General features: G+C 48.1%; 1 protein-coding gene across 11 annotated transcripts in view; it reads left to right on the top strand.

Annotated features, from left to right (window-relative positions):
- The window catches only part of dachd (dachshund d), a 94250-nt gene that overhangs the window by 73873 nt on the left and 5377 nt on the right, over positions 1–15000 (top strand). For 6 of the 11 annotated variants that reach the window (XM_034562357.1, XM_034562360.1, XM_034562361.1 and 3 more), the window contains 4 exons: positions 10323–10468; positions 13026–13173; positions 13724–13882; positions 14530–14598. In XM_034562357.1, the coding sequence (XP_034418248.1) occupies positions 10323–10468; positions 13026–13173; positions 13724–13882; positions 14530–14598 (522 nt within the window). The remainder of the gene's footprint in view (positions 1–10322; positions 10469–13025; positions 13174–13723; positions 13883–14529; positions 14599–15000) is intronic. The other 5 variants (XM_034562363.1, XM_034562362.1, XM_034562359.1 and 2 more) reach the window with 1 other exon arrangement.

The following is a 15000-nucleotide window of genomic DNA, read 5'->3' as shown; positions in this document are numbered from 1 at the left end:
GGAAAAACAGCAGGTAGCTGACAAACAGGGGGGCGGGATTTGAAAGGTACGGAAGCCTTTGGCTGTAAACTCACTTTGGACATCAAACAGTTGACATCATTTTATTTCCCTGGGGGGCGGGGGGGTTTGAAACACTTGCCATATGTATGTACGTCGTCCACGATTCTGCAGATACCATGTGGCAGTTTGAGCGCTTTGCCAACAAACTAATTCCCCCCCCCCCCCAGCTCTCCCCCTGCAGTTAAAACACGCCACGTCTCTTCTTTTTTTAAACGGACCGCAAAAAAGATGTCTGACTGGCGAGTCGGCGGCGGCGAAACTGATTCCGTAAACCACATTTTAACTCTCGGTAATACAATATATATATTTATATATATAACTCCCCGCCGGCTGAGCGTTATACACCCTGGTTGACGCAATGGGAGATGCGCTCGTAATGTCCTCCCAAGCACAATGGGGGGGGGGGGGGGTGTCGTGCCACCTGGAGGTGCATCCTTCTCCCCCTGCCCGCTGTCAGCTGAGCGATCTGACCGCGGTGGACAAAGGTTTGCCACGCCTTCTCTTTGCCAGGATGCTGCCCACAGTAGGGGCCCGGTGGCTGGTGCCCAGTCAGATTGATGGAGGGATGGAGGTTGGGGGGGAGGGGATTGGCTATTAAATACAGCTGCATTCGGCAAGGACCTGTGGACACTGATGTAGAGAGGGGGCTGTATTTAAAAAAAGAAGATAAATAGGGCAACAACAACACAACAAAAGGTGATTCCAGTCCTTTGAAGTCTTTGTTCTGCTCCTCCTTTTTGCGTTGGCTGTGTTTTAAAAAGAAAAAGAAGGAAGTTGGGGGACTTTGGGTCCGGTAAAAGTTCAGGCATCAGTCGCGCGGCGTAAATATTTCACCGACATCGACGGTATCATTAAAAGAAAAGTTTGATACGTTCCTTCTCTCTCTCTTCATCTTTCTGACTTTAATGCGCAGTGTTTTGCTACTCCCCCCCCCCCTGTCCTTGGCGTTTGCAGGCTTCAAACACATGCTGACTACCTGTCTTTCCCTAAGTCGGGAGGCAAGATCATTAGCCATCACAACCCTGAAATGTGACTTGGCAGACAATAATGCTTTATGATCAAACAACTTGTCAGTGCGTCCCGTTGAAATGAAAGAGTGCAAAAAAATAATTCAATAGAGGATCAATCAAATTTCCAGCGGCCCCCTGTGCGCACGCCAGAGAGAGAAGGAGAGGGATTGCTGATGCTGCAGAGAGGGGGCTATTCCTCGAGGACACGGGAGTTCATTTGGATATTTGTTCTCCCCCTTCTCATGAATGTTCCATTGCGTGACACCATCCCCCTGCTAATCACATTTCACTGAAAAGGTGGTGGGTTGGCGGGGGTGGGCGGGGTGGGGATGCTTTTAGGGACGTTGAAAAGAGAGAGGTTCTTTTTAATCTTTGAAATGCCTCAAAAGTGACAGAATGCTCTCTCCTGCCAAGACGCGAGCCTCGGATGGGGAGATAAATATGCTGTGGTCAGCTAAGTGTATCTAGTGAGCAGAGAGGCAAATTTAATAATGCATTATCATTCACTGGCGAAGGTGAAATCTCCCTGTCCATCAGGAGGCTGAGGCCTGTTTCATGTTACCCGTCGCTGCAAATGAACAAGTGCTTTACTCAGCCATACCAGAGATGCACAGTAGGCACCGGTGCTCTACTATATATATATATTTATATATATATATATATATATATATATATATATATATTTATATATTAATATATACTGTTTATATATTTATATATATTTATATATATATATATATATATATTTACTTATATAAATATATATATATATATATATATATATATATATACTGTATACATATATATATATATATTTTATATATATTTATATATGTATAGAGTCAGGAGAGGCAGGTCTGCAATCATCTCTCACGGTCTCGACTGGAGACATTAATGACCACGGCTCTTACTCCTGATAAAACCTGTTTTGAACAATAACCTTCTTTTTTGGGGGGCGGAGGGGGGTTGTTGTTCTTCTTCGTCTTCGCCTCTCCGAGAAAACACACGGTGCGCTTTACATATCCGAGCATCTGCCATTATGCAGATCGCGGGCACACATTTACCCGGATGCCCTTGGACAACGGCGTTAAACAATTATGAAGATTATGTACAATGCGGGGAAGGAGAGGAAATTTGCGATTCAAAACAATTCGCACCTGAGCGGCGGGGCAACTGTTGCCGACAGATAAGGTTGACCCTGAATATGTATTTCTGTACTTTTGGAGACATTTCCGTGGGGTTTGTTTGTATAATTGTAATATTTACATGTAAACAGTAATTAAGCGGTGCCGCCGACATGCTGCTGCCAGGGCCGAGCTCTGCCAAGGTAAACACCGGGCCTCTCTCGCAGTTCGCCACAGTCCATCATGTTTACAGACTGTTTGTGTGCTCCTCCTCGGCAAAGCCCATAAAACACCACCGATTGCGCGTCGGGGAGAGAGGAAAAGGAAGAGGAGGAGAAAACACAGTCGCTCTTATCGCCTGGCAGTCTGCTCGCCGACTTGAGGACATTGTGAGTCAAACCTTTAAATTTTCACTCGCCGATAATTACGCCGCTATACTTGAGCTTTTATATCCTTTCACTGAGAGAGTAAATCATTCCTAATAAAGAGAGGAAGAATAGGGGGCGGAGGGAGAAGTGCTCGAGGACTAATTCTCTCCGCTCCCTCCCTCATCTGCTCTCTATTCGGCTTTTCTTTCCCTTTTTTTGTGAAAGCCTCTCTCTCTCCGAGTATACCAGTCACCTTGACTTTGCAGCTGCAGCCTCACGGAGCGTGTTGCTTATCCCGCCTAACCCCGGCCTGTCAATTACGTGTTTAAAAATTAATCTCTTTAACTGGAAATACCATGACAGCTTTCTTCCGTTCTGTAAATGAAGTGTTATTAATTCACGCGGCGCCCGAGCCAGTGTTATGAATAATGTTATCAAAACAGATTTCCGCGCGTTTAACACGTCGGTCCTATTAAAACCCCTTAAGTATTTTTAGAACTGTGAAAACCGGGCTACTAATGGATTTGCATCCATTTTATTTTTTTTGTTGAGCTTAGGCTGGCGAAAGTGTTTCTAAGCCAGGCCTTTTAAAGTTTCCCCCCCCCTCCCCCCCCCCCCCGTTTCCTCTTTTTTGTTCTCCGGCCGTCATTTAAAAGCAGCTCATCACATCCATTCTGGATTAGCAACAGCAGCGTAGCCTCTCTTCCTGTAGGATTGCAAGGCCAGGCAATGACACCGACGTGTCTTCCTGTCCCACCCCCCCCCCCCCTTCCAAGCTCTGATCTAGCGGCGGGCTATCTGGCCAACCACACCAAGCTAATGCTTGCTCCATTAAAAACCCAGTGAGGGGGGGGTGGGGGTGGGGGTGGGGGGGGGGTTCTTCTCTGTTTGTTTGTTTTAATGCTTAATTATCAATATGTAATTGGCGTGTGCGCCGCGACCGTCGGGGGCGCACATTCGGTGGCGAATTCCAGCGGCATGCACGCTGCTATCGGGTGCTAGCAGGACTCCCCAGTCGCGTCTGAAAGTTAAGCTGCATGCCAAGTTGCTCTAATGAATTAATAAATGCCAAACAAAGGAGAACTAAACAAAGAGTGTGGGGGGGGGGGGGGGGGGGAGATAAATGGCTCGATGATTAGTGGGTCAGAGAGATTAGTTGGGTGTACAGTGCAAATGATCCCCCTCCCCCCCTTATGAAACGGGAATGATCCAGGCACAATACCCAATCAATAGTCGAGGCCAGTCTAATCTCTGGGATTCTTCTGTCAATAGACGGACCCGGTCAACAGAGGTCAATACGCAAAGACAATCTAAACGCCTTCAAAGTGCCTCGCTATCATGTCCCCCTCCCCGAGTGTCATCCTCTCCACAGTTCCAGCTCAATAGGTGAATTACAGGAATCCATTCAAGTCATTTTCTTTCTCCGATCCCACTGGTTTACGTTTCTGCCGCTGAGCCTCCGGTGGACTCGACTGTGAGCGCGGGACGCGGGGTTTGATCCCTGACCTTTAAACGGCCTCGCCCCATCTATCTCTCCTCTACCTGCGCTCGCTGCGACGCTCCCTCCGCGCAAGAAAAAAAGGCCATTTCGTCTGCGCTGCCGTTTCGCTTTTTAAGAGCTCATTTGAAGGTGCGTGCTGGCAGAAACAAAAGTATGCCTGTATGCTTTTATGCAGTCATCACAGTCAGCCAAGCCCGTAATCCTCAGAGGTCCGATAATGACATAGCCCCCTGCATTTATTACATGGAGGAGAGGAGAGAGAGAGGGGGGAAAAACGCTGACTTTGAACAAATGAACACTCTGACCTTTATGCAATAAATATGACATGGGCCGCATAAAAAGACAAGATATCTTCCTCCTGAATGGAAGTCAACACGGATTCTGCTCCCTTGCCTCTTGCTCTCTCTGTTTCCATCTCTCCCTCTCCCCCTCTCTCTCTCTCTCTCTCTTTCTCTTGCTGCCCCCCCCCCCCCCTTCCTCTTTTTCCAGCTAACAATTAAAACAAATGGATTAAAAAATCGTTAGTGATTGCACGCTGTATCCACGCTCCAAACGCATGATGTGCGTGCTGGGTTGCGTTAACGCGTTGTGTACCATCGCCCGGATTCCTGATCGGATTGTGGGATTTAATCATCAGCGGGTGTTTTCTCAGCAACGGCGACGGCGATGGAGCAAAAAAAAAGGTGGTGAAAGGACAGCTTTTAAAAGAGAGAGAGAGAGAGAGAGAATCAACCTTTTAACTGTGTCTTTGTCATCTCGCTCGTGATCCCAATTGAGCATCGCGACTGTCTTCTTTTCTCACCCCCGGAAGCCGCCTCTCCTGACAGTAAAGGATTTATGGTTATTTCCTCCCGCGCAGCCTGTCCATCTGTGGCTCTATCTTCACGTGGCCTTGAGAATACGATTCAATTTATTAAGGCAAAGCAATGGACTCATTACTTTAGAAAGGTGAGAGAGAGAGAGGGAGAGGGAGCGAGAGGGAGAAGTGACACACCGAATTGGTTATTAATGGAAAAGGCACAGCCACGGGGCAGTTGAGATTTAATGATATCCTACGAGAAAATATGAGGGTGTCACTCTCCAAAAAGTCATGCTAAATGTCAACATTTTAAGGTCCCCGGTGCTAATTTTATGCCTGTGCACAGTAATGTTTTGGAGAGCATTTAGGAAACACGGCCCAGTGACCAGCCTGATTATCCCGCTCACCTTCTCTCCTCTCCCCAAATGGGTTTGTGCAGCAAGCGATTTCATCTCTAAGTGAAGTGAACATTAAGGGAGGGGAGAAGGAGAGAGCGATAGAGGGGAGAGGAAAGAAGAAGAAGAAGGAGAAGAAGGAGGGGGAAAAAAGACCACGCGGTTTGATTTTCACGCTGTGATAAGAGAGTGGGAGCCAAATGTTACCTGTTAATCTAGCCCCAACCGACCGGGGCTCTTGACTTTGTCCCCCAGCAGGGATGGAGCAAACACTCATTTTTCTCTCTCCGTGATGAAAAGGAAATTAGCTTAAATGTGATGAGGGCACATTAGTTTGTGTGCTGTGCATGTGTGTGTAATGAGATTGTGTGTATGTGTGTGGGTGTGGGTTTGTGTTTGCATACATCTTTCTTTTTCTTCACTGTGTACACACACACATGCACAGCATATGCAAGTGATGGTCATTTTAAAGGAATGTGTCTTGTATGGATCCATCACACAGGTCCATAACTTTCCTCTCACGTAGTAGTGCTATTTATCAATCTGTTGCACAGTGTTAGGGGGGCATCATCAGCCGGGGAGACGTCCGCCATCTCTCTAAGATGATTGGACTCCTCGGCGCACGTCGCCAGAGAAATGCTTCGCTAACCGGCGTAGCAACTCAGCCGGGGGGGGGGGGCGGGGGGGGGCGCCGTTGATGTTCACACCTCCTGCTGTTGCGTGTGCGAGCGAGTCTCTTGCCCCTTCTGCGCGGTGATACAGTTGAGGGAGGGTGTAAAAAACTAGTCCCTCCATGAAACCAACTTACTACGATTCCCGTGGATTGTCTTGAGCGACCATTAGACACACAGTCCCGTTATATTAGAGATCTTATCTACGATATCTCCAGCAACTCCCACCAAAACTATCTAGATTGATGAATAGCGCTAAAGGTGAGGGTAACAAAACTAATTCTTGATTTTTTTTTTTGCAGTGTACTGTCCCTTTAAGAGAGGTGTGCCTGCAAGGCAATCTAGCCCTGCAGTAGTTTTATTATGAACTGTCAAGTACAAATTAAACTTGATTACAGCGAGAGACGTAAAACAAGAACTACATTTATTGAAATGAGCTTCTCACACACTATGAGAGCTCCGGCTTTGAACCGTCACACAGCTGAAGCTGAGTGTATTCTGCCAGAAAGACCTCTCAGAGTGCACACATCACTCGCGAGATAAGCTGGGCTCATGTTTTTTTAAAGTGCTCAAATTGCATGCAACTACTTTTTTTTTTCGCCCATCGCTGCATGTGTTCCAGAAGACGAGATATTTCCCTCGACAAGATGTTTTTTTTTTTTTTTCCAAATGCGGCGAGTTAAGTGCAGGTGCAATAATGCTGCGCTAGCCGGACTAATGGCCGTCCGAGAGGTCATAACTACTCCATTTGAAGGAGGCCGTGCCGTCGGCAGCCCGTGGCAGGTCGAATCAAATGTAATTGTGCAGTGAGAAGCGGCGCCTTGCTTTGTGTTGGGCCGCGCTGACAACCTGCAGGTTTAGCATTCAGTTCCTCCTGCTGGGAGGAACACCGGCTTGCAAGGACAAAGGCTTCACCTGTCAATATATCACACTGACTGGCTGGCCAAATGTACCTCTGCTCTCGCTCTCCTTCTCCCCCCACACACACTCTCCCCTCTCTCGCCTATCTCTCTTCCTCTCTGTCAGTCTTTCATTCTCTGCACACCCATTCTATTCCAGCCTGCTCTTCCTCAGCCTCACCTATCCATCCGTCTTCCGTCTCCGACCATCTATCTCCTCCTTTTTCCCGGTGTCCCTCTCTCTTCCTCCTCCTCCTCCTCCTCCTCCTCCTCTCTCTCTCTCTCTCTCTTTGTGTGTCTCTCCGTACCTTCCTCTTCCTCCCGCTGCCTTCCGTGCGAGGACTCAGCTGAAATGTCCTGAGGGACCCAGTTTCAAACACAGGAACCAGAAACATATGGCACATTTTCAACTCCCAAGGTCAATTACAGCTATTTATCCAGAGATTGCAGCTAAATTTCCCAAGGTTTCTTCTAGATTTACCACAGATTGCCGCGTGTGTGTCTGTCACATTTTAAATCAGGCCAGTTTCCCTCTGCTTCTCTCTCTCTCTCTCTCTGCTCCCCGCGACTCTCCCATCAAACATTTCAAAGGCTTTCAAGTGGGTTTTAGACATGTTTTATCTCCGGTTATCATGTGCCACATCTTTTCCTCTTTTCTTTTTTTCTCTTTTTTCCGCCTCAGCTTGGCTAGGTCCAAGTGCCTTGCTTGCAACACAAATGTAATAACATGTAAATTGCAGATAAGCCCAGATCCCTCCAAGTGATATTTTTTACATTCATAGTTTGTCAAGTCAATTCCTGGGCCCCTGTTTTAGCAGCACAACACATGAGGAGTGAGAAAATTAACTGGCTAGGTGATTCATCATTGCTAGCACACTGTCAAGGACTCCCTCTGCAGCTATTGAGAGCAGGGTGGAGGAGGACGGAGAGGGAGGGAGGGAGGGAGGGGAGGGGCGCTGTTTTAAATTATGGCATTTCATTCAGAATGCATTGTATTTACAGCTTCCCATTTTTATTTGTGGCTCCTATTATCCGCCGAAACAGTTGTGCATGAAATGTTATTTGTGACAGCGGTGACCTGCGAGTGTTTTTCCACGCGGTATTTCATAGTCGCTGGGGGCAGGGGGGGGGGGGGGCCTTAACTGTACCTTTACCATGCGGTTGAGCACAAGAGGCTGTCACAGCTGCTGTTGGCAGCCCCGCTAGTGGAGAAATATCACCTGGAAACAGAGCACTCCATTCCGCCCGGCCCCCATCACTCCGGCGCCTGTCGCTGTAATTAAGTTGAAGTCAATGATTCCGGAGCAATGGTGAGAAATAAACATGCAAACACATGCCAGCATTCGCAGCCAAGCACAGAGAAGAAGAAGAAGAAGAAGAAGATGATGAAGAGGGGGGCGGGGGGGGGGGGGGGGGGGGGGGGGGGGCTACAGAAACCACAGATCTAGATCGTGTTCTGCTGGAATTTACATCTGAGTTTCATTAAGCCCGTTTTGATTATATTGATTAAATTAGTCACTTATTAGCTTCCCATTCCTTTTTTCTCTCTTTTTCTTTTTTTTTAAACGCCTGTGTTTATGCACTGCTCCTGGTGGAAATGTTATCTGACAAGGGGGTGCTGTACTGCAGTCGGAGTCTGTCGAACAAAACACGCTGTTTGCTCTTTTTTTTCAGAGCATGACAGGTTGTTTCCCCCCGCAACAAAGCCATCACATATTCCGTGTGATCCGACATTGTGTTGGAGGGGAGGCCTGCTGAGTGGGAAGCCCGAGTTTGTTAAAGCAATGATTTATGATTAATGCCAACACTAAATAAGGGACAAAGTGCCTACAGTACAAATCAATTACAAAGCTACAACAGCAGACCTTTCCCCGAGGTCTACTAACGTCTCTAGTTGTTATGGTGATTTTATTGGAGGTGGTTGATGCATGCATATAATGCGCGCAATACATCTATATCAACCTGAGCCGGAGCCAACTGTAATGCTTTTGATCTTTGATTAGCGGTTTTATTGAGATAAAATGGGACTTTCATGTCGTGCCACGGCGTAAAGCAGAGTGGGCGCTGCGTTGCCACCCCAGGACGCCCACCTCAAAGCGGAGGCAGGGCGGCGCCAAACTAAAACAAATTAGCACGGGAGTGGCTTCGTAAAAGTGGGCAATTCATTATTTTTATGAAGTCAAATTATAAACAATTTTTTGTCCATTAGGCAACCATCCATTCTAATTAATCAACAGGAGTGAACTCCAAAAGAAAAAGGAGAAAAGGTTGTTTGCGCTCTCCACGGACTCAGCGGTGCATATTTCACTGCCTTTCCCTCTCGGAGAGGAAAAATGAGGGAAAGGAAGAAAAAAAATCTTTCTTCAAATTACAAACCTAAACTGTGAATCCTAACACTCGACTTTTTGGCGCGGAGATGTTTCCAGGGCATTTGCAGATGCTCGAAATAATCTCCAATGTTTTTGCTCAATCTGCTCTGAGGATGGGTGAAATAAATACTTTAAACTAATTAATGTAAGACCAGCTGTTCCCGGCACTTGGCGAGCGCCGGTGAATATTGATGGGAGGCAGAGGCATGGGGGCTGCTTCGGCTCCACTCCGCTGTTTGTACAAGATTCCTCCTGCCACATAAACAGATATGAATACTGGATGAGAGCAGAGAGGTGCTGTGCACGAGGCAGCCAGGGTTCCACACTACAAATAAAGCTTTGCGCCCCCCCCCCCCCCTGCCCTTTTTTATGGAATTAACAATTAAACAGCTGATGGCGCAGACTTCCTGCGGAGACCTTTATTCTTTTTGTCTTTTTTTTCTCGATTGGATGTGTTTAATAAACCGTCTCTCTGCAAGATGGTAGCACTTACAAAACTGTTGGCTTGATAAAAGAAGAAAAAAAAGAGAAAACATGTGTCAGACATACTGTTTTAGTTTGACCAGGCTGTATCTGTGTCTGCCGGTTCGCCTGCCTCCCTCCCCGGCTCCCTCTCCTCCTCCTCCGAGGCCTGGTGGAGAGAGGCTGGACGGCAGATGGCAGGGCCCTACCCCTCTCCGCCGGTGATGAATGGAGGATGATGTCATCTTAGGTTTGACAGGCACCCGTGCGTGCGTACACAAAAGGAAGCCCGGAGCCCTCTGGGGTTTGGGAGCGCAGGCCTGCTTCTGATCTTAGAGTCCGCATGACATCTCTTAAATGGGGGGGGGGAGGGAGCTGGATTTATGTCCCAGTAGATATTGTTTAACCCCACACTTGAGAAGAAGCAATACAAAGGGGTCTCCGAGGGGGCTAGTCAGTCTACTATATCGTCTGGGAGGAAGCGGGGGAGGGCGGGTTAAGCTGTGATTGGCTGCAGGAGATCTATAATCTAGCCAGGCGCCCCCTACTGGTTGGATTAAAAATACGACTCGCATGTTCTCCCGCTTAGTGGGTTTTCAGGTTTCACAAAGCGGTGCGCTATGAATTATTAATCAAGTTACAATGTTGTTGTGTTTCCCTGCAGAGGACAACATGATGTGCACCCCGACAGCAAGAGACAGCTACGAGAGGTTGTCATTGGCCGGCCAGGGCCTGCCCCCTGGCTTCCCCTCACCATTCCTCTTCCCAGACGGCCTGTCGTCAATAGAGACTCTCCTCACCAACATACAGGTAGAGTGGGACACGCCAAGCAAGTTCTGCATCAGCTGGCGGTTTACGGAGTGAACGATCTCATTTGGCACCTTTTCCAAACCCAATGTAGCCACGCCCACATGGTGGCCCCAAGGGAGCCTGGAGAACAGGTTCACAAACGTTCAAGCTGCTATGTGTGTGTGTGTGTGTGTGTTTTGAACTTAGCCCACAGTTTCTTTGTTTCAACGACCACCTGGGGGCGCCAAAGTGGAACATTATCCAATTCTATACTACTACGGTATACTATACGCTTTCAGAAATATGTGGCCAATTTTTACTAGAGCTCAAAGAAGGTCTTCTCCCATAAAGCTTACTGCTTTGTAGTTTAGTTTAAACAGCTTCAGACATGTTTACCGGCAGCAGGAAGCAGGGCGACTTTGTTAACACGCACTGTAAGAGTGTTGAGGTCGGGATACCCAATGCAGACGGCGTCTCCTTCAAACAGAGAACATCGCTTTTCTTTAACCGTAATGGCCCTTTTGCCATTAAACTGTTCCCCACAATCCTTTCCAAACACTACCCACTCATGGCCTTGGATATCTTAACCAAGATATCTTAACACAAGCTTTCTTTTTGTCAAAGCCTTCAACAGCTGTTGTCCTTGATAATTGTGCAAACTCCATCCACAAAAGATGTGTTTCAAAGCTGCGAAGAAATCTTGATTGAAGATTTCTTTTCTGTTTTGGTCAAACTTTGGAGTTACTGCGAATAACTTGAAAGTCGTTATGAAACGGTATCAATCAATTTCAAACGGATGCCCGTATGACCCACATAAGTAAACGAGACCACCAGCGAGTAGTTATTCTTAATGGTTGTCGGATTCCGTGCTCACCAGACACGAGTCCGGCTTAGACTCTAGCGGGGGAACCCAGATGCGGCTTTGCACTCCAGCCGGGACCGTATTGCCGGGACCGCTGGAGGGAAGGGAGGCCCGGGAGAAACCAGAACCAGGACTGAGTGTAGCGGACTGTCAGACCCCTTGCTGCAGTCAAATGAGAGGTTTTCTAAAAGGGACTTGGGAACACTACCACTCTCGTCCACAGGGGCCGCCAAAATCGACACAAAATAGAAGTTCCTCACAAACAATCCATTTTGTCGTCAAGGCTTGAGGACCTAATTGGTTAAAAAATACTCCCATTTGTGCCCGAAGCAAAAACCAAGCAGGTGTTTTTAAACATGCCGGTCTAAAAGTCATTGTCCTTCTATAGGAGCTCGTCTGAACGTGGACATCAGGACTACAGATACACTCAACTGTATATCTGCATACCTTAACACCACCTGTCTACTCAGAGCCCCCCCAGTCAGAAAGATGAATGTATTTGCCTTCTGTCTGAGTGTAATGATGTGTGCACACTGCTGCCCTTCTCGTTGCACTTGCACCGCCGGCATCACACGTCCTGCCTCTTCTCTCGTGGCTCCGCGTGGTAATTAGAGTAAAGCCGTCGCGAGCTCCCAACACTCCACCGAGTCATCTTTGATAATGATCCGCGCGCTGGATATTTATGTACAAATCAACAAAATGAAGCCGAGCGGAAAATTAGGATAAAGCAAACTTAGAATTAAATTGGGGTCAGAAAGAAATCGACAATTAGTAAGATATAGCCCAGTGCATTTCATATAATTGCCCCGTGGATGGGGAGTAATTGTGACGAAAAAGACATGGCGGCGGCGCACTGTACTGGCGTAGTGTACAGGAGCGTGTGTTAGGAGCGTGTGTTAGGAGCGGCGATAATGCAGCTGATGCATGATGGGATACTTGTCCTTCCAGTTATTCGTTCGCGCTGTGCCGTGTGAGGAGGTTGAAAATGTGCTACAGAGACTTTATTCTCTATATCGCTTCTAATCCAGCAAGAACTGTCGGAGAGGCGCAGAGTCTGTGTGCCGAGTAAAGACGCTGACCCCTTGCCTGTAAAGCTCTTACCCTCTACTTAGCGGACCGGAGCTTCGACCAGGAGGTGAGCTCCATCTCGACCTTCAGTGTGGCGGCGTTTCCCTCCTCCTCCTCCTCCTCCTCCTCCTCCTCCTCCTCCTCCTCCTCCTCCTCGTCCTCCTCTCTAAACATTTAAAGCTTTGTTCATACTCGCGTTCGGCGCCACGATTACGTCATTTCCTGGCTCTCCCGTTCGGTTCTATCTGCTCTCCCAATTTCCCCGCCGTAACCTGAAGGCGGTCGGGCGCTCCCGGCGCTCTGCCGTCGCCCATCGCTATTTGAGATACGAAGAATTATTACAAGGACTCTGGCACCAGATCCTGTGAGATTTTCATCGTATTAAAAAGGACTACAGGTAAAGGTGGCGACGCGCCTGAAATAGGGAACCATGCAGCAGCGGTCTGGTTTGGGCCCTCGTGGCCCGCTTCGCCACTGTTGGCAACTCAAAGAAGTGCTGTGACACACTTTCTGTGTGGTTTGCTGTCACTTCATCCTCTTAAATAGCCCACATCACTTCACTGCTCCCCCCCCCATCCCTTCTATACAATCTCTGTGTGTTCATATATATATATATATATATATCTGTGTGTGTGTGTGTGTGTGCAGGGCCTGCTCAAAGTGGCTATCGACAACGCGCGCGCTCAGGAGAAGCAGGTGCAGCTGGAGAAGACGGAGCTGAAGATGGAGCTGTTCAGAGAGCGGGAGCTCAGGGAGACTCTGGAGAAGCAGCTCGTCATGGAGCAGAAGAACAGAGGTACTGGCCCCGGTGCTGGATCCTGTGTGTGTGTGTGTGTGTGTGTGTGTGTGTGTGTGTGTGTGTGTGTGTGTGTGGGTGTGGGTGTATGTGTGTTATCCTCTCACAGTGGTCCTGAATGTGCAAACACTGGCGCCGCATGTATGTTTAATGTCTCCTTAACTGCGACGCCGACACGGGCGGACACACACACACACACACACACACACACACACACAGCGATCTGCTTAGCGCGCTCAGTCGGTTGACATAATTGGTAATACACATTAAGTTAGAGAAACTCACTCTCGGTCTCATGTTAAATGCATCGGCCTCATATGCTAACCGTGTCGTTTATGTTTAATGAGAGAAACTCGTGAAAAATATCCCAATAAATGTTTCAATTTGCTTGAATTCCCTCCAGCGGTTTGTTAAGGCGCAGCCAGTATTGTCTTTCACGAAGGAGGATCTTTATATGTTATGAAATATTTAGGTTTAATTGATTTTTTCTTTTTTTACAAAATGTGCACTTATCTTCTCGCAATAAGCCGCTTCTCCCTCCCCATCGCAGCGATCGTTCAGAAGCGCCTGAAGAAGGAGAAGAAGGCCAAGAGGAAACTCCACGAGGCCCTGGAGTACGAGTCCAAGAGGAGAGAGCAGGTGGAGCAGACTCTGAAGCAGCCCTCGCCCTCCGACAGCATGCGGTCACTCAACGGTCAGACGCTGCACAGTGAGACACTCCTCCTGTACACTTCACTCATTCAGACATCTGGTGGTGGTGGTGGGGGGGGGGGCACATTCTAATGCTAACAAGATTTGCACCGTATGTTCCTCCATGGATCGGTTTCATTTGCGAAATGTCTGATAGATTATAATAGCGAATAAAAAAAGAAGAGGCTGGGTTTGTCAAAGTGTAAGGGGTGGGGGACCATATGGCTTCAGCATCCTCAAAGTCGAAGGTGACGTCTTCACAGGTCCAAAACTTAGAGGCGTCAGTCATCGGTTGATTATTAAAATAGGGTCCAGGTGAATTATGTCAAACTAACTAACCAGCCAGCCACCAGCAGTCCACAGGCCGGGGTTACGAGACCAGCTAGGAAATCCAAAATAGTGAATCATTTTAATACAGTTTCACCTTTTTGACACTTTGGTGTCAATTTTAGTGCCAACTCTCCCGTGAACGTTTGAACTTCCGGGCCTCCGCGGCTTTAATGGATACTGCATTCAAAGTGATGAGTCAAGTACGGATGCTGAGCACAATCCGTCCAATAATAAGGCAGCTCGCGAAAGAGAGAAGAGAAGAAAAGGCCCGGCGCTCTTTGAATGAGCGGTGCCGTGATAGGATGTTTAACGGCGGTGATCCCTCTCTTCTCGCAGACTCTCTGACCCCTGAGATGGAGAGCGACCGCAGCAGTGGAAGAACAGATGCTGAAAGGACAATACAAGGTACAGCGGCTCAGATGAGACAATAAATCTCTCTCTCTTTCTCTGGCGCTTGCTCTTGCTCTCTTTCTCTCTGCCCCCCCTCCCCCCCCCCCCCCCCCCCTCCCCCCCCCCCCCCCCCCTCTCTCTCTCTCTCTCTCTCACACACACACACACACACAGCTTCGGTTTATGAACATTAGTGTTACTGTGCCTGCTGTTCGGGCATAAAGCTCACCATCTGGGCCGCAGCACTAGGTCAAGATCATCTTTCTGGAGGAATAATATTGGTCTTTTTGCTCGACTTTTAGCGGCTGCGACCGTTTTTTACCCCGAAAAACAGATTCTTCTTCTTTTCTTTGTCGGAGCGCGGGGCCGGAAGACGAAAAAACGGGAGGAACCGCTCAGCCCGAAACGTCGCCGAGA

The sequence above is a fragment of the Cyclopterus lumpus genome, chromosome 21 (genome assembly GCF_009769545.1).
Source record: "Cyclopterus lumpus isolate fCycLum1 chromosome 21, fCycLum1.pri, whole genome shotgun sequence".
Taxonomy (NCBI): Eukaryota; Metazoa; Chordata; class Actinopteri; order Perciformes; family Cyclopteridae; genus Cyclopterus; species Cyclopterus lumpus.
Note: the sequence above shows the minus strand (reverse complement) of the source record. Positions and strands in the feature narration are given on the sequence as shown.